Below are 20,164 nucleotides of genomic sequence, written 5' to 3' on the forward strand. Positions count from 1 at the left end.
AAGCCCAAATTCACTTAAGAATGCTTGCTTTGAAATGTATCTATAAATTATAGCATGTACTGCTGGCATCTATTGTACTCTTTGGTATTTGCTTGAGTGTATAACGTGAGATTCATAGCGCCCTGAATTCTCTCGTTAGTGTGTAAAAGCATGTTGGTGGCAAAATATGTTGGTGGGTAACACGTGTTGGTGAAGGCAACGTTTCAGATTCTCAAGTTTCCTAGTAGTGTTTTTGCCTCTTCCCTGTTTTCCCATGGTCTTTGTGCCTCACCCCTGTGATCATGTGTCCCAGCCACCGACTCACTAGCTAATAGGGGATTCCTTCAGGGGTTGCTGATAGGTTTTAGAGCTCTACCTGCCTCCTTGCCATCTCTCAGTGTTATTAAGGTGCCTGTTGTGACTGTTATCTTCTTGGTCAGAGCAGAATGGGATGTTGCTCCCAGGGGAATCCACAGCTGTTACCCCTCAGTCAGCAAAGTAGCTGCCGAGGCATGTCACCCTTTGCTTTTAACTCCTGAATCAGTCTCTCTGTTTCATAGCTCATCTGGAGGAGCAAGAGACCTGACTTCTTGGCATGGCAGAGCAGTACCAACAGGCTGTCCTAAGCTTTGTGCTCCAGGCTCTTTCTTCCTCGTTAGTGTATAGTTTTAAGCGTTGCATTTTAGACACCTCATTTGCTTTGCTGCCCAACAGAGATTATGTCGGGTTTTTGGCACAATTGGATTAAACTAGCAGACCTGGATAACTTCCATTGGCATTTCAGGAGATTTGCTGTAAGGCAAACCTGTGACATTCATACCTTCCTGAGCTTGCACAACTAGGGCGAGAGCTGCAGTTGAGGTCTTGACCTCAGTTACTTAAGCCCCTTTCTCCCAGGAGTGTTCATCACTTTAATCACAGAGTCCTAAATAATCAGTGGGTAGCCTGTAATTAGGGGGTTGTGTCTTGGACTCCTGCAGCTTGCTCCCGGTGTGCTGAGCGCTGCGTATTTTGATTTCCCGTTCCCCCAAAGGATGTTTGATCTCAGATTTACACTTTAGAAAATTAAGACGGGTACGGCACCTCAGTCCCCTGGCAATCTTCCTGCTTTCAGTGGTAGGTGCCTTGCTTTTCCTAAGTATCACAGTGCTGCAGCAATTGACACACTTGATTTAAGAGTTTGATTTATAGACTGATACTCGGGCTGAAAGTCAGCAGTTCCAGGGCTGCATAAATCAGCCGTCTCTGGGACTAATACTTCCTTATTTATAATTTCGACAGGAGATGGAATTCTTTCACAATTCTTTACATTTCTTTCAGATGTAATCGACCACCCTGTCCTTTGGTTTAAAGCTATGTGACTTTGCCACAAATAGAGGGAGGGGAAAGTAAGCTGAGTCCAGGAATTGCTGTGCTATAAAAGCTCCATATTGTATGCTCTTGGACTTTGCTTTCTCCCAGCTTCCTTCAAGCCCACACAAGAGATGGACTTGAGGTTTTTTGGCTTTCTTCCCCTCCCCCCTCCCTCCATACATACGCTGACCTTTTAGAAAAATAAATAAAAGATAAAGAAGGACCTGGAATGTTGCAGAATGTGTGTACATTTTGCTCTCTGTTGTTTTCTGCTGGGATTAGTTGTTTACAATGGGGGAGAGAGGGAGGGCAGAGGAAGGGAGGTCTGTGGCCTTAACTGAAATTAGTGGCATTTCAGAGTGATCTTGTTAGGTGGTCTGCAGTTTAAAGACCTAAATCCTTGTAATCCCCCCATGCCTCCTTGGCCACTACTCCTTTTGCTCTTGTTCTCTCACTTTAAAAAAAAAAAATGCCCCAAAGTCAGCCTCTCTTGTCTCTCAGATACAGGCACATAACATACACGCATGCACGCGTGCACAGACACAAACGTACACGCACACTCTCTCTCATATGCTTCCATTCACACGTTGTACCTGTATAACAAATTAATGTCTTAGCTACATCTGTTCCCACTACAGGACTGGGCTTGTAAAATGCTCTCTCTAGAATGCAGACGCACACTGAATATTTTTATTTATTTTCTGAAAAACACCCAGCTGCCAGACTTTCAGTTTGTGATTACACTTAAAACAAATTCAAATTGCAATTTCAGCCATAAATCAAATACCCCAAATTAGTTCCTCTTGTGGGTTTGAACATGCTCTTTGGATTTTAAGGTCAGAAGATATCCGTTTTCACCGTGCTGAAAAGTTTAAAAATATACTACATTTTCGGGAAAAAAAATAAATATGGTTTGCATTATAAAGCAGTACATCAAATGTGCGCATATGCGCACATACAACAGTGTCAATGAAGCTGGATGCTGTCAGAGCACCTTTGAGGACTAATAACCCCTAATTGCTAAGCAATGCAGGAACCGTGGTGGCTGTTTAGCCAAGGAGAATACAGCAGAGTGCCCTGAGATGTGATATTTACCCTGTAAGAGAATAAAAGTTTATTCCTTACTCTTCAAGTTAAAAAAATAGTAAAAATTAAATAAACAGACAAAATACTTCTCTTGGCAGGCTTTATAACATACTTTTTTTTTAAAAAAAAAAGGCATTTACAAGTGGTTTCAAAATAGCTGTGTTACATCTGTCAGCGGGTGAAGGGAACACCCACAAATTGTGTTTTTATCTCTTGAAGTTTTGTTCCACTTGAGCAATAAAAGCTGGATTCGCTGCTGGTTTGTGTGATTGGGGTAATCTGAGCGTTGAGTATGGTTTTAAAAACTTCTGTAGTTGGTTGGGTTTATAAGTTTTAAGAAACTCCTGGGGTGGCGGAGTTCTTGGGTTTTATTTTACCCTGGCATTGGGGAAGGGTTGGTTTGCAAGCACCTGGCACAGACAAGTTCATCTTGGTTCCCTGGCCTGTCCCTCCCAACAAAAGGTTTGGCAGGAACCCCCCTTATCTTTGATGTTAATGTCAGCAGCAGTTTCTTGGTTACAATGCTATTCTTTCTCCGGGAGTTGAAAAACTATCCCCAAGTAGGCTCTGAACACACATCCAGTATTCTCCATCCTGAACTCCAGACCGACAGCTTAAATCCCTTCTCCGTTGAGGAACATCCTCCTGCATGAGGATAATGCTGAGAGGTGTAATGTACTCATGGCTGCTCTCGTGCTCAGAAGAAGTGGTAGATGGTGGGAACCTAAAAGTTCGCAGGCGAAGGCTCTTGTCTGACTGGCTCCAAGCGATGGAGGAGGAGGTATTTTGGAGTGTGCATTTTGGATGGGAGCCATTTCAGTGGGAAATGAGCAACCTCTCCCATCACCTTTGTTAGTCCTGTTGAAAGCCAAGTCAGGATGGCAGAGGTGGGCAGTCCTCCCTCCACCGATCCATTCCCTAGCCCAGCTGCAAATGCAGAGTTGCTCTCCCTCTCAGTGACCGCTGTTGTGCAAGATGATGGCCTGAGCTGCTGTGCGGGCACACGAGGCTATTGGAAAGGAAGCAGATCATGACAGTGTGAGAGCAAAGGCAGGCAGGGGTCTGCTGTGTATCTTTGCCGCTTTTTATCTTATTAACATGTTAGTAAAAACCTTGCCAAAGCAACCTGAGCTGGTTACTTGTAGCATAATTGCTCATATTGCCTCCTTATAGGTCAGCGGAGGGGGAGTTTAAGCAAGTTAAAAGAATAATTGTTCAGAGGGGACAGTCTGTTCAAGGGGGGTCATAACTGCTAACCACTGCGACTGAGGTCCGGTTTTACTGCTTTTACTCCTGCAGAATTAATGCTGGTTTTGTGGGGCAGATGGTTTCTGCTCTGACTCACACAAGCAACAGAATTGTTATATGTTTAATGGCAAATTCTGTGTACTAGATAATAGTGATGTGTGAGCAGGAAAATACAAGGATTAATTTTAGGATGGGCAGTCTGAGGTGAGGATTGATGTTTCTCTCTTCTCCTGAGGACCACAGCCAGCTAGCTCTCCATTCAATACAGGATTGAAGCTCAGGTCTTGGACCTGATACCAAAACCCCTCTATGCTGTTACTTCAGACTCCAGGGTAACAATTCTGTCCACAAGCCAGTCTGATGGTGTGGTGCAGCCATGTTTCAATAGTGCAACAGGTAGTGGTGATGCCTGTGACCAAGGTGGGGAATGGCTACAGGTGATTAAACTGTGGCACTCGCCATGCAGAAAGTCACTGAAGTCCAAAATGTCAGATAGTGTTCAGCTGTTCAACTGAGGATAGCAAGAATATCCACAGTTGTTGTAATTAATATTAGCAGAAATACTGGGGAGAAGATACGAAATACCATGGTTCACAGTAGGATTAATATGGGGGAGCAGATTATCTGATCTCTCTGGGGTTATATATGTCGCTTATACCTTCCTCCCAATCAGCTGGTTTTGATGTGTGTTAGTATTTTTAGACATTTCATATTGGGTGCCTTCAAATTTTCTGGCCTTCTATCTATCTTTGCACATGTGAAAATAAGGAAGCAAGTCATTTGTATCATAGCTACTTTTTTCTCTGTAGCTTTGAAACAAATTGCATTTAATACCATTTAACACTACTCATGGTGCTGAGTGAACAGCATTTCAGGACACATCACAGATACTAGTAAAGATTCACAACTTCCATTTTACTGCATGGAGGGGCTCAGACCAATGCAGTAACTCAGTCAGCATCTCTCAGCAGAGGAATTATGAAGCCAGCAATTGGACTCTGAACTTCTTTCCTATCTGGATAATCAGATCGGCAGATCTGAAAGCTGGTTATCACAGATCCAAGTACATTTTGGAAGAAGGTGACCTTTGCTAAAGTTCCATCCTATGTAGCATTTCATTTTGTGGTGTCAAAGGCTATGAGAGTGTGAAGATATCCAAGGCAGGTAAAGCAGGTCCTGTGTGGGTTTCATTGGTTTAGTACTGCAGAGTAATCGTGCTTGGGTGCTTGAATGCAACATGAACAGAGCCAACCAGCTACGGTATTGATCTGCCTCTTCTCACCACCTTTTCTTAGTGCCTGGCAAGTTGAAACATATGAAACTTGCTCAGCAAAATTCACAGGGAAGGACTGGGCTGCTACTTCTCTTTTTAACTGGGGAGCTAAGCAGAGAAACCACCCCCGCAGTTACCCAGACTGTCTGTGGAAAATACAAGACTTGATCCAGGTCCCAAGTCCCAGGCCAGTGCCCTGTCTATGAAATCCTCTGGATGTATTTATTCTATTAAGGAAATGTAGAGGAAAGCTGTTCTAACAGGAGGTAAAACTGGAAACCCTTTTTTGCAAACCCGTTCTGACAGCTGGCATTTCAGTTTTTCCAGCAACTGGGTGTGAGGATCAGGAGAAGAATAGTGGAGTTTTTAAGAAAAGAGCAGAACTGAACCTACTTACAGGATCGTGTCACAGGCTCATTACATATTCTGGTGGATACCTTTGGTTTGTACCTGTCATTTTAAATTATTTTCTTGCTTTACTTTGTGTTTATGTTGTAGGTGCTGTCTTCAGGGCAGTGTTATTTGTCATAACGCAGTGATAGAGAAGGGTGCAGACATCAAAGACTGTTTGATTGGAAGCGATCAGAGGCTGGAAACCAAAGGTAAGTAGAAGAGCTGTATTTACAGTGCATTTGTAATAATTTTTAAATTTCCTCAAGATTTTACTCCTGCTTCTTCATAAAGTGCCACTACAGTGTGGTGTCCTATAATATTAGGATTTGTTTTTTATGGAAAGTACAGCTTCTTGGCATAAGAATAGCTCAGGGACTTGCTCCTCTGAAGTTGGCAGAAAAGCTCTGTTGTTGTTGTTATAAAGAACAGGATTGGGTGCTGAGACAGTCTTTTCCCAGAGACCACAGTTAGATCAGCCTGAAGTTGTCCTCAGCAGAAGGAGCCATTATTTTGACTAGTCATCTTTGTCAGTGTTAGGGGCGGTGCAGTCAAAATTATTGATCACACAGACATCCTTCTCTTTGTAGATGCTACCAACCCACTGTGCCAGCATGCTCCCATTCACCTCACTCCAAGCAAAAGCTCAAGGTGGAATATCATACCAGGAGCTGCTGTGCTCAGTACTAAATACAAGGGCAGCTACATTCAGATCTGCTTTACTGCTATGAAATGCTATTTTGGGGTTTCAGAGAGGTTACAACTACATGGCCCTCATTTGGGCAAAGTTAAGCCACCCAGTGGAAGTGTGCGTGGCAGGGCTCGGTGGTTACCGCCTGAGTGGAACTGTTGATTTCCTGCCCTAAGAGATAATGGGCAGGAAATGGCTGTCTCGGTGACTGCATCCCAAGCAGAGGGCTTTTTAATGAATATTTATACTTGGGGTTTGGCAGATCCCTGCTCTAGGGTGTGGACTGAGGACAAAAGTGAGTTCCTCTGCAGGCTCCATGTGAAGTTATTTTGTCAGATCAGGATTTGTTTGCTCGTTTTGCCTTTATGGGTGGATTCCCAATTGTAAGTGTCCTGATACAGAGGTGGGTTTGCACGTAACGTAGTATAGCGTAACCTATTGTCAGCTATCCATATGACAAATTTTTCTTTAAATTGAAACTAAATTTATTTTATAAATTTAAATAAATACATTTCCGTTAAATTGAAACTAAAAGTAAAAAAGACTCGTGAAAACAAAGTATTGCAGTTGCAAGTCTCGAATACTGTAGGAAACACCCAGTGAGTGTTGTGTGCACTATGGTCTTGGTCCCTGTATACCAGAGTCTGTGCCTGCTTGTGGCTTTGCCCATCACATACATCTGAATCAGCGGCCCTTGCAGGGTTCATTGCCTCCCTTATTGCTGAAGATTTGCACTATTCATGATGCTCCATCTGTGTCCTCCCCTGAGCACAGAATCATAGAATCATTTAGGTTGGAAAAGACCTTTAAGATCATCAAGTCCAACTGTAAAGCTAACACTGCCAAGTTCACCACTAAACCATGTCCCTGAGTGCCACATCTACACATCTGCATAAATCACTAGGAGAGCTGAATCAAGTCGTGTTTGGTTGTTAACCTGCAGCGTGAACTATGAGGAGACAGGGTGTAGATTTAGCTAATATTTTAGGAAACAGGAATATGTTTGATTTCTGTAGTAGATTATATCAAACAGAAATATCACCCTTTGACCTCGCTCACATCTGTTTCAGTAGTGTCTTCCAGGGTGCGGGTCCTAACATGGTTGATTTTAGTATGGAAATCATTCGTTCTTCTTGATTGTCCTTGTCATCCTTGTCTGAATATTTTTCAGGGTCTGTAGATGTATTTGTAGGGAGAGTAACGGAGCTGTAACCTGTGGTTCATTTGCCTATTCTTGTAAAGTCTACTGCTCACCTCTACAAAGCTTAAACCCACTTCTTAATGAGTCTGTGGGCCCTCTAGTTAAACTGTTCAGAAATGTATGACTGACGTTAGCAAAGACACATTCAGGTAGATTATGAATACACCATTATGCTGAGCAAGAAAAAATAATAAAGCCTCAGTTCATTTCCCTGCCTCAGTTTCCTAACCATTCTGGAATTTCTTTGGGCTGGGGGTCAGGTTCTCCTCGGTGGTCTGGGATCTGTCTGCAAAGTTCACGACTTATTTCCTGAACTGTGGAGTCTTTCCAGCCCAGCATGTCTCTTCTGACCTTGGCTGGTCCTGTAGTAAACTGGGCCCTCTCTTTTTTGCTGTGAAACTATGCCATGACTTCCTTTCCCCTGCCCAAGACTTCCTGTATCTCATGCCAAGCTTTTGGTGTGGCCCTGTAAGTCTGTTTCTATATTCCCCCTTTCATCAAGACTTTGGCTGTGTTGTTCTGTTTGGTAACTTTTCCTTCTTCAAACTTGAGCCTCCATGGCCAGGTTAGAAAAAAACTAGTTCTCTTGGGTTGGAGCCACCTTTTGTTGCAAGCTGATCACACTTCAGCAGACGTAAGCGGTAGCAGCTGGCTGTTCACCCTAGTCTGGGAGTTACATGCTAGAAACCTCCTCAGCAAAGCTGCATACACCTTCCCAGAAACACTAAAAAAATAAAAATACAGCAGTCCCTTATTCCAAAGCATCAGCCAGGATTCATCAAAGGTAGAAATATCCCTGAATCATCCTACACAGCCTCAAGCAAATCCCACAGTTGACTTTGCTGCAGAACTGGCCGTGTGCTCCCTGCTCTGCTGTATGAGTCCTGGCCACACTGCCCAGGTGGCTCAGGGTACAAGAGCTCTTTGAGCCAGTGGTGCACTGACCTCCTTTCATAAAATGAACTCCAGTCCCACGCAAGGAGGATGGCAGGAGAACAGCTACCACAAATGATAGGCAAACGTAACTCAAACCAGCTCTCATCCTTTTCCTACTGCGGAAGAATATGGGCATATTTAGGGTGGTCCAAATGGTACAGCTGGGAGTAATGGGATTGAATTAAACACAATTTAGGCTGGCTATCTGGAACGTTTTCCTAATGATGTGGTCTGGTAGGCTGTGGGATAATCTCCCTGGGGACGTGGTGGGAGACCTCATCACTTAATAATGGGCTTGGCAAAGCTCTGGACACCTAAGTAGAGGGAATACTCCAACACTGGTTACTGGGGTAGATCAGATGCAGCCTATTACTTTCAACCTGAAAAGAAAGTTAAGAGACACAGGGGGGCTAGGTAACTGTCAGCAGTGATGTCCCAGTCCTGCACTGACTTCAGCCCTATCACAGCACTGGCCAGAGATGGTACTTTTAAGTGCCTCTTAAAGTCAAGGTATGGAGTTTTATTAAACTTCTGGATTTGCAAGCCATGCCTCCTGAGAGCCATACTATTCTCTTCCGACTGCTTTTATTACCATGCTTAGGAAGCATCCACTTTCCTTCCTCTTTGATACTTTAATTTAAGGAATTTGCTAGCAGAGAATTAACAGATGGGCTTTGTGAAAGCTACCTCACACAGGTAGCAGTTTGAAAAACAACTTGGTACCTAAGAAAAAGGAGGTAATTATTAAAGGGATAGGAAATGGCAAGCAGCAGTTCTGAAAGAACTTAATTGCACAGAGCATTCAATCACTGTTTCGAAGACAGTTATTAGGATCATGCTCCAGCCTTTTTGATGAGCCTATTTTTAAAGAGGAGCTCAAAAGCAGCATGCACTCATTGAAGTAGGACTAGCCAGTCAAGGAGTCTGATGAGCCCTAGAGTCAGTGAGTTCAGTTCCTAAAGGAGTCTCTAGGCCAGATTCAGCAGGGAGTACGTTATACATCTGGTATAAGTTAGCCTGGAAGAGGCATATGCAGTAAAGTGGCCTAGCCTTTCTTCAAAGCAACACCAAGAACAAAGATGGTAAAGACACACACATAGGATAGAACTACCAAAATTCACACAAAACTCACCACCATGTCCCTCACCGTCATCTCTGTTGTCATTGAGGCAGGAATGCTGTATGTGCATTGAATATTAAGGAGCCAATGTCGTTTGGGGACAGCTTAGGTCACTGCACACCCAAAAAGTGCATTATAGCAGTGTTGTTGCCACAAAGCATATGTTCAGAAAGGGAAAGAGTACCAGAGATAGGATGCTGAGGTAATCTTAGCATGACATCCTGGTACATACTTAGTAGTAGCATTATTTCTGTGACCAGGCTTTAGACTGATGTCACTGTGCTTGTTCCTGTGCAGTTTTTATGCTACTATATATTTTTATTTTCCTTGGTGTCCTGACACAGTCAACACCCAAAATGAGTAGTGCATGCTGAATGCAGGGGTTTTCCATATTCCTCATTTTTCTGTCTTTTTTCAGTTTGTGTCTGAAACCTTAATTACTGTAACTATGCAAAAGACAAGGTCCTTCCTTTCTGTGGCCTTCCTGCAACATTCGTCATCTTAATGCTTCACAACTGTTAACAACCTCATCTGAGCCTCCTCGATATGAACATGGTTGGGTTTTCCTCCTATTTTACAGACACCTGAGAGATGAGGAGATTCTGCTGATCAGAATGCAGATGCCCATTCATTTGGACTAGCCAGCTTAAGTGCTGAAATTACACGTTACATGTGGCATTTCCTAGCTGTTAGAGACTTGACATTTTAGCCTTAGCATTTTTTTTTTTTGTAAATGTTGGGAAGGAAGGTTCAGTCCAAAAAACCCCAGTTTTATTATATGGGATGAAGTTGGCCCTTGCATGGATCATTAGCAGTATCTGAAACTTGAACTCCAGTGTACAGCTTTCTGCTGCTTCAGCTGATGGGAACTGATAGTAGTAGTTGGTCATCTTCCTTAAGGGAAACTGGATTTGCAATGGGACAAGAGAAACTCTTTGCCAGGAGGTTTCACAGATGCCCATGGGCATCAGCAGCCCTGAGATCCACTCCTGGTGCTGGGAGGAGGAGGCTTTACTGCTCCTGCCCCCAGCATCAGCCATTGGGCCCCAACTACATCATCTATGTCCTACCTGATCCTGACTCCTGCCTCACAGGTCCCCACTATGGCTTTGTCCCAGGACCAGACTCATGCCATTCCTAGCATTCTCTTTGGTTTTTCCTCTAGTCTTTCTCCCACGGAGATTCTTCTTTTCCTCTCTTACTTGGTTATTCCCAGACACCCACCTGACTCCTCCTCTGGTCTGACCATAGCTAGCTGCTGTTTCCAGTCCCTTTGCCTAACAGTCCCATGCTCCATTTCCCATCTGGCACTTGCCCCCTGACTGCTTTGAGTCAGACTGCATCCCTTTCCGTACCGCCGTCGTGCCTCGGTAGGATCATTCTGAGCACAGGAGGGAGATTCTGTGCAGAGTGCTGCACTGGTCCATAGAGCAGGGATACAAGCCTGGGGAAGCCCTGCCTTCCTCCTCTGCTTCTATGGTCGAGAGTGCTCACTGCAGAGTCTCCGGAGCTTTTAGCTGCCCTCCTGAGAACATGTGCAAACTGAGAATTTTTTTCCAGAGGCTTATCACATAGCCAAAACTGTGTGGTTTCTCACAAGAACAGAAAAAGGCACATATCCAGTAAGGACTGGCTCCCGTTTCCAATCATTTTCCAAGTCCTGTTCCAAGCTTGGAGTCCTAGGACTTCTCAATGAAACAGAGTAAGATTGTCTTATTTTAATGAGGGCCAAAGAGCACATTTTCCTCCAATGTCATCCTCTGAAGACAGGTACAGTTTATGAAACCTCCACATATGAATGAGTGACTGGTTGTGAGGATGCTTCGCCCCAGCCAAGATTTAGCAGGATAGGGACAGGAAAGAATTGAGGGACTTTCTGATGCTCTCACTGTATTCAAGTAGGGGCGAGCATCTGCTCTTGCAAGACGCTGAGTACCTCCTGGTGAAGTCTTCAGGAACTGAAAACACTTAGCACGACACAAGGTCAGGATCAGAAAGCATGCTGCAGTGCAGATGGGAGTTTTGAAAGCTCATGAAGAACAGACACAGACTAAACAGTGCACACATGTATATTGTGCACTGGCGTGCAAGATGAGCTGGAGATGATGTAGGAATGGTGTAAATTTACACCAAAACTGAGAGGTCCATAAGATTTGCTTCCTAAAGTGGTTTAACTGCTGAGTGTCCATGACAAAGATATTGCTGGCAGTTAAAACAGGCATCTCTTAAATAGTTGTCATTTTTGTTTCAGTGACTATGCAGTGACTACATTTCTAACTGATCCTAATAAGCCTCTTTTCCAAGTTGTATAAAAATGGTTTATGAGTTCTGGCCTTAGCAGTGGCATAAAACTTCCCTAGAATACCCATCCAGCAACGCTTTGTCCTCCCCTCTGCCACTGGGGACTGTCACACTTGTGCACACTGTCATTCCCGGCTTAGGAAGTTCAGACTTCCTGAGTGAGCAGGTTAAACGAGCTGCCACATTCGCAGCATGTTGATTGTGAAGTCTACCCATAAGGCAGCAGTTCGGAACCTTATGGAAATATTTGTACATGCTCCACGCAGAGAAAATAACCACTTGTGCTCTGCTAGAGCTCAGCCACATGAAAGAGCCAGGAAGAACACCCCAATGGATGCTGAGAAAGGAAAGGGTCCTCAACTTGCATCCAGCACGGCGGGCAGCAGTGTCCAGGCAAATAGGCATCTCTGCCATCTTAGCAAGAAATGTGGACAAAGTCTGACGTTTCTGAGATCCCTGCTTGCATTTGCTGTGAGGTGGTGATACCCCATGGGAGCACATTGATCAGTATGATCCAGTCCCTTTCTTAAACACTTTGCTAGGACTCTGCTAAGTGTGTCCATCTCCCCAAGGAGCTTGCTATCTTAGGCACATTCCCAGCTCTTGGTCTCCTTTTCCCTTAACTAACCTTTCTCGTAAGACCCTGACTGATCACTTTCCCATACACCTCTCTTTCCAGCTCCTTCACTCACCCCATCCATCTGGTCCAAGCCACAGTAAGTTCATCTCTCTTCGGGCACTGAATTCAGTGTTGCCTTTACTTTACACTCCCAAGAGACATCCATTCCTCAGATGGGTTTGAGAGCAAAGGGGTTAATACCAGTTGAACTATGAGAAAAGCCTCAGCTGAACCAGGTGAGCACCAACACTCTGCACTGGTGGTTGCTGGGGATGGGTGTAAGGCAGGACTGACATCTCTCCTGCCCGCCTGTTCCATGGGCTGGAGGCCCCAGCTGTGGGCCAGAGCTGATCTACCTGAAGCTACCACCAGCCCCATTCCCAGTGCCACTGGGATGAGTTGCACATCCCACCCCTGGGCGCAGCTGGGACACCCAGCTCATGGGGAAGCATCGCTCCTGGAGACCCGCGGGCTTGGCTGTCGGCTGCACAGCGGGGCTGATGTGGCACTTGGGAGAAATCTGTGAGACGCTCCTGGCCTTTGGGGCCACAGCCTGGTCACCCCTGATCTCCAGTGATCGTGTCAGTAAAGCCTGGCTGGGGAGAGAGCAGGCCTTGACTGGAAAGCCCCACTGCTCTGTAAACACAAACAAATCAGCCCCCATCACCTGCTTCCCTTCTTTATCTCTACATGTAATTTAAAACACCCTCCAGCCTCCCAAAGTCAAGCTTCAGCTGCTTCCCATCCCCTTAAGCCCCTTTAGTTCCTCTCCCCCCCCAACCTGGCTGCTTTTCCAGGGCCAACCATCACTGCAGAGACAAGTTGCTCTTCTCTCCCACTCTCTGATCCTTTCTGTCCTGGGTGAATGTGGTAGGAACCACCCACAGCGTGTTTTCGTGCATGCGTTTCTGCAGCCACCCCTCCCCCCCGCCTAGTTTTTTAAGTTAAACTATCTCTTGCTTTAAAGAGAGCAAATACACAGCAGTGGCTTTCATCACTGCTGTATAATAGAGCAGTAATTCTGTGCCAGGGACTGTTTTCTATTTTATTTTAAAGGGTTTATAAAACAGTGTATGTAATTGAGTGAGTAAACTGAACGTTTTCTGGAGCCCCTGAGGGCTGGAACTTCGTGGTGGTCCTGGGCCTAGGCCCTAACCCTTTTTTTTTTTCCTCTCTCTTTTTTTTTTTTTTTTCCTCCCTTTCCCCTCCTTCCCCTCCTCCTTTACAACCAGCGTTGCCACCAGCAGCAGCAGCAGCAATCTGTCTGGGGCTAATTGAGCAAACAACAAGGAGATGCTTTCACATGGCTTTTAAAGGAATGCTCCGGCATCCCCTTTCTGCGCGCAGCTTGGCAGGAACCTGCCAGGAAGGCTGGGGAGCGCTGGGTCCCCGGCCCCCGGCCTGCTGGTGGGGTTTGTGCTGGGCTGCACAGTCATTTCCGCCCCTCTGTTTATTTGCATTACAATTTGTTTTTAGCCAAGCACCAAAAGCTGCGCTGCTCCCCAGCTTTCTAGCTCTCCTTGCCTTATGCGTATGTTTTTAAGGGGCTAGTGTACAGTATGTGTAAACAAATGTCTCCCAAGGCAGGAACGCATATATAACGAGTGACAGGTTTTTGATTTACACTCAGTAAAATCTCCGTGGACACTCGGTTCAAGCACCCAGGCTGACTTCAGACTGGGCTGCGTCAGCAAGTTGAAGCAAAGTGCTAATCAGGAGGTTGAATGTGTTGATCAGCTCTGGATTTGCTTAGCACCAGATGCTCCCAATCTGAGAAGATCTAGTTGAACATGATTTAAGGTTGCAGAGTCCAACTCTAAGGCTTTCTGAAAGTCCTTTCTCTAATCCCTCTTTCTCTGTGGGCTGAATGCATCTGTAACCCTGCCAGTGTCAGATAAAAGGCAGCCTGGTAAGAAATCCCTAATGGAGAGCTGGGGAAGGAGAAGGGAGCTGAACAGCTAAGTATGTGAGGTACTTCTCCCTCCTCCCCCAGAGTTTCAGGCAGAGTTTCTGCATGAACTGAGCTTGCTGGTACCAGCCAGAGCCACTGGCAACTGGCAGCCACTGCTGATAATGAAACGCTATCCGCAGCTCAGCTCTCTGGCACACACAGTGGAGTCTGAATTCCCTTCCCTCCACAAGGAGAGCTTTGGGAAGGGAAGAGGGAAGCAGGGTGAATCCTTATCTGCCTATCGCATCCCCTCAGGGTGCGGAATAAGGCTTTGTTTCTAGCAAAACCATTCCCTTTATCACTTAAAAACTTTCTGGTGGATTTGAGGCAGGCACATTCATGTGTTTTCTTTTAGCCTGTACAAGGAGAAATGAGTTTGGTGATTTCATGCAAGTCTCTGAAGTAGCAGTGACATACCAGGCAGGCCGTGTGTGCCCACTTCGGGGAATCTGGGCCACATGGATCAAGGAGGAGATGAAACGGGCAGAGGGATGGGAGATGAGGGAATGCATGCTCTGATTTCCCGTGTGTCTTTGGCTATCTAAACTCACCGCTGCCTCAGTTTCCCCATCTGTAAAATGGGAATGCCCTTATTTGCCTACTCTTGAAAAGCATTTTGAACTCACCAGGTGTAAAATGCAAGATATCATAAGGCGCCTACAAACATGTCAGTGCAAAACACAAATAGTTGGTACCACCTCTGCAACAAAGTATGTGACAGGACCCATCCCAGCTCTGCACGTTTAGGACAGTGCAGGATGCTGTCTGAAATGAAGCAAGAAGTTCCTTATTAAAAAGTATTGCTACAGATAACCTATATATAGAACCATAAATTGACATGGCTCTTTATAGGCCTAGATGAAGGCATGTTTAATCTGCAGAGGCATAACGTAATTACTCTCACTGGATGGTAGCCAGGGTCTTATTCACATCATAGAAATCAACATGATAGGTAGTCTGCTTGGAGGAGGTTCAGGAATGGAGTCACAGGAGTTGCTACAGGGCCTCTTTGAGATATATTGGGAAAGTTGTTGGGGGTGAGGAATGTTATAGCAAGAAGTGCTGCAGGTTGGATTTGAGGTACCTTGGCAAAGCTGTGTGGGGTCCAGGACGGGAGGAGAGAGGCGCTGAAGGCTGGACTTGGGGCTATTGGCAGAGCTGTGCTGGAGAGGTTGTGTGGTGCTACCTACATCACACTTGCACCTGGCACTTGTACAGTCAGTCCCTCATCTTCCCGAGCACTGCATCCACCTCTGCTCGTCCTGCCCAGAGTGCTGGAGATTGGGCTCCACATTCCAACTTCGAGCTTCAAGACATTAGCATGAGGCTCCAGGATTAATTATCAGCTGTCACTAAATACCCTGAGCAAAGAACTAAATGACTTGATCTGATGCTGAAGGTGAGAAGCAGCTCCTTGATGTCCTTAATTTTGCCTTCATGAAGGGTCTCTGAAAGGCAGTCGTGTGGCTAACCCAACTCCATCCTCCAGGCTGAGGAGACAGCAGGATCCATATGATTGTGGGGTCACGGTTGTAGGGGGGAAATTATCTTGCCACAGTCCAAAACTCCTTGAAGTTTATAGAGCAGTTTTTGATCAAACTTTTTATGGAGCAATGGTTTGCATGGTGCAAAGGTAATGGTTTGAATTTTAAACCAAGAGAAGCATCATGTTGGCCTGGCCAATTTGGGGTTTGCCAGGAATTTCTTCATTTAGCCAAAGGTGGCATGTTTGTTGTTTTGTAGCAGTCTTGCAAAATCCACCCCCCTGAGGGGTGGAGTTTTAGGTGGGTAAATAAAACACAACTCATTATTTCCACCATCCTTGGCTATCCACCCCAGCTGCTCTGTAAGGTGTGGGAGACAGCACAGCCTCCATCGGTGTACCCCAGCACCTCCCAGGCTCCAGAGCCGATTGTTACTCCCAGTGTGCAGAAGAGGAGATGGAGAGCCCAGGGGCGTGGGTCAAAACACCTGAGCTCCACCTGAATAGATGGCCAGCTCCCAGAGAGCAATTTAGATTCACCGCCTCCCCCCGTGGTACCGAGGACACCCACTTTGAGCACACCAGCTTTGTATCACACTCTGAGGCCACATGCTTGAGTTTTTTAGGCACTGGGCTTTCAGTTGCGTGTTTTTATTATTTTGGCTTTAGATCCCTTATTTGCAGTCCTTCCCTGACAAGCTGCTTTTGCATTTTAAAGGGAAGGCTCTTTCAGTACAGTGCATTAACAGTGCTGGGGCAGGGACTGGCACGTTAATGTGTCCACTGGGATTGTACAGAGCTCCTGGGAACAGGCAAAGGGGTGACCTTGTAGAAATCGTCCTTCCACAGATTTGCTTTCACAGGAGTCTGAGGAGGGCTGTCCACTGTTACCCTCAGAGATAATTGTGCTCAGAGACCTTGCTTCATGCAGATACTTTTGGAAAGGCTCCATCAGAGCTCAGTCCAGGAGGGAGAAGTCAGGTTTAAATTTTAAAAAAAAGTGCCCTTTTTTTTTAAGCTGCCAGGGTTGAGTTGGGATTGCGAAGAGGATCTCACACTGCCTCGGTGATGGCCCCCCGATGCTGAGCAGCCCCTCTTTTTCCCAACCTCCATGCAGTTCGAGAGCACACAGCACACTTTTGGGCCGGGGTGTATTACTGGTCTTTAATTTTACGTCAGATCTCCATGTTGGATGTTGATGGTTCTTTGCCTCAACCTAGGTGTACACCTGTCAGCAGCAGCTGTGACTTCTGTCGGGCCTCTCTTGTTTAATAGTGACATATACATGTGAAAACTCTCATTAGAGGAACCTCCTGATGTTTAGTCAGTTGTTTAGGCTTTTGCCGTGTGTGTGGGATACTGTCAGAGAGACGCTGGAGTCCAAAGAAAAGCAGCGAATCTGTGTTCGAGTTCCCCAGAATCTGCTTTTCTCATTTGCTTTAAAGTTGCAGATTTGAAAAATGCAAGGTCTGAAGCACTGCTGCAAAACTCAATTTCTCTTCTTTTCCTCCCTCTCTCTTTTCAGCCAAACATGTTAATGAAGTCATTGTGGGCACCGAACAGCTGATGGAGATATAACCCAAGTAGGTTTTAAAGATGATTTTATGGAAGCCAGCAGCAGAACCAGATGTTCAAGCATCGTAAGATCATCCATATAGAGCAGTACTGGCATGGTTTACCCTGTCATTGCTCCTTTCCTGTTCAGCTTTATATTTATGTCTTAATAAAGAAGTATTTACAGAGCGGTGTGTCCGTCAGCCCCTCCCCCCTCATTGGGATGCACGCGGGTTTGTGCCGGGTAATATCGGTTCCTGCGCGCCCGGCGAACGCACTGTACTTTTCCAGCAGAAGAGAGCAGGGACCACACAGACTGTGCCCACTCCGAAGAATGACTTAGCCGCCCTCCCTGCGATGTAAGCCACGTCCCTGCCGTCCTGCACCACCGTCCCCAAGCCTGGGAGAAACCGCTTGGGATGCTGCTTGTGCATCTCATCAACGCAGCAGGCGGGCAGCGAGACACAGCGGTAATGCGGGCTGCTGCTCCTTGCAGCCCGGCGGCTTCACCAGCCGCCTCCTCCTTCTCCTCCTCCTCTCTCTCATGATGCTGCCCCATAGCACAGAAGTGTTTAAGCTGCACCTCTTCTCTAATGCAGTTGAGGAGTTTGGCACCCATGTCTATCAGGACTGGGTTTGGTCCGTTATTTTGAAATCCTGCCCAAAAGCAAGTATGTGAGAGGGATGGAGGGATGGGGGAGTGCGGAGGGGAAGCGGGGTGTAAGCAGTGGGTGCTCTCTGCCTTATTTCGATGGATCTTTTGCTTGTCAGTCCGCTGTTCCTAATCCCAGACAAGAGGTCCCTCCCCACATCTAGATGATCTGTGGATGACTCTACCTACGTCTGTGAGATGAGTCGAGCACGCTAATGTGAAACGCACAGCCTTGTGGTCAGGGGTTGTGCCAGGATTGTAAAGCACCTGGATGGGATTGAAACACAAGCTGTTCTTTAATGTTTATAAATTGGACACAAGTTCCTACCTAAAAGCTGTTTATTAGAATCCAGTAGGATTCAATGGGACATCCAGAGGTGCTTACAGCAACTGGCTAGGATGATATTTCATTAACTGAAGTGATAAATTTTAAATGTTGTGTTTCATGGGCACCAATGTCCCCCAAGGAAAATTTCCGTTTCCTAGCTAATTGGACAGGAGAGAGATTATAATCCAGACATTCCCTGAGTTTCATAAACAAAATCCCTCCTCCACAGGACCAGGTTGGAATGGAAAATATGGGTAAGGATGAGCTTCAAGACCTTTGACAAGCTGCAGAAAGAAGAAACGCGCTGCAGCTCAGCGCCGGCTTTGTGCTAGAGGTTTTGCCTTGCGTATGTGCGCAAACATGTTCCTAAGGTAGGAAGCCTTTTTCATCCAAGGATCGCAGAGGCTTTACAAAGGTTAATTAAAGAGAGTTCTTGTCTCCGTGTGCGGCAAAGGAGCGAGGCATCCATTTCGGGTGTGTAGAAACAGAAGCAGAGTGGAGTGTAATTACCTGGCTTTGCATTTTACCAGAAGGCTGTGGCAAAGCACACAGAGGTCCACAGGGACTTTGACTCACAGTCCTTTTGCTTAAAGACAAAGCCTTCTCCCTCTCTGTTTTTAGGATACATTTAACTTCTGAAAAGTCCACATCCCCTTACTTAACAGCTACAGCTTTACCTCCTTGTGCCTTAATTGTATGTTAAAGTCTCAGTCCTTTTGTTTAGCTAATTTAAGAAGAGGGTGGGGGACTCTTTATTGTGTCGGTTAGAATTTAGCATTAATTTAGTGTTCTCTGACACTTGAAAACCTGGCTGGGATTTGAGGCGTTTTCTTTTCCTTTTTGCCTTTTACGACCTGCAGGTGTTTGGTGTGAGATAAAAGTAGATCCCAAAGTGAGATTTCACAGCACAAATTATCAAAGTGAAGATTCACTCTTGATGTAGTCTACGTGTGTGGCAGTAATTATGAAAAAATAATTCAGGATAATAGGGCCTTCAGGAATCCCAAGGCGGGCACTGGGAGGTTAACCCTTCCTCATCTAAGCTGGTCTCCATGCCGCTGTCATCATCAGGTGGGCAGATGATGGGTTGTCAGGCAACTTTACAAACTGAGTGATAAATGTTACAGTCTTCAAGAAAATTGGGGAGGCGACTGAGGAAATGAAGTTCCGTTCCCAGGTGGTTTTGGATGTAACTGTTTGGTCCTAGGTCATACAGACCTTCCAGAAGGTGTTACTGGTACAGGCTGCTCACCAGCTTTGAGGAACGGGTCACCTCTCAGATAGCAAGTGAGTCTCCTCACTTTGCTGCTCTGTCACACCCAGGCAACTGAGCGTTACAGCCCATGCCCATCACAGTGCTATCAGCACCACAGTGATGCTTTACAGGCAACATTTCTCTGAAGAGATGGAACTTCCCAGCTGTTTAGACGCCGGTGCTTTCTGGACAGTCGTGTCCTCAACGCTTCCTTGGCAGATGTACAGCTGGGGTTGATGTGAGAAGGTTCTTGCAGTGGCACCTCACATGCTGCATCTGCCCACGGTGAAGCAGAGGCTTGCTGTGATGCCCAGCAAGGTCCCCGGCCGGCAGCACCTCTGGCTCCTGGGTTTCACTGAGCAGTGTCCTGCCGGCAGCTCCTAAAAGGCTTTTTCCATGATGGGGGCAGCAGGCCGGCGTGGGCTTGTGCACAGCTGGCCCGTACCTCATCCTGTGGGTCCTGCACCCGTAGCACACCGTGACAGGTGCACCCGAAGCTCTGCCCCCTTGCCCTGGCTCCTGTAAGAGGTGGCCACCACCTGCAGCAGAGGTCCTTCCCAAGACGTTTGCAGCCAAGCCCATTTGCAAGGCACAGATTTGGGAAAAAGCATTTGTTGGGCAGTTACAGATACCCAGAGCTATAGCTCTCTTCCCTCAGCCTTTCACTTTTGTAGGTGACTGTTGTGATCTTTCAGGAAGCAGCAGCTCATCTGATCCCTTCTGCAGTCAAACCAAAATGGATGG

General features: G+C 46.1%; 1 protein-coding gene across 1 annotated transcript in view; it reads left to right on the forward strand.

Annotated features, from left to right (window-relative positions):
• The window catches only part of EIF2B3 (eukaryotic translation initiation factor 2B subunit gamma), a 103,855-nt gene extending 86,482 nt beyond the window's left edge, over positions 1–17,373 (forward strand). Inside the window, exons 11-12 of the mRNA XM_074876193.1 lie at positions 5,438–5,541; positions 17,157–17,373. Coding sequence (XP_074732294.1) covers positions 5,438–5,541; positions 17,157–17,209 — 157 coding nt within the window. The 3' untranslated portion in view covers positions 17,210–17,373. The remainder of the gene's footprint in view (positions 1–5,437; positions 5,542–17,156) is intronic.
• Positions 17,374–20,164: the final 2,791 nt, after the last annotated feature.

This window comes from Strix uralensis, chromosome 8 (assembly GCF_047716275.1).
Source record: "Strix uralensis isolate ZFMK-TIS-50842 chromosome 8, bStrUra1, whole genome shotgun sequence".
NCBI lineage: Eukaryota > Metazoa > Chordata > Aves > Strigiformes > Strigidae > Strix > Strix uralensis.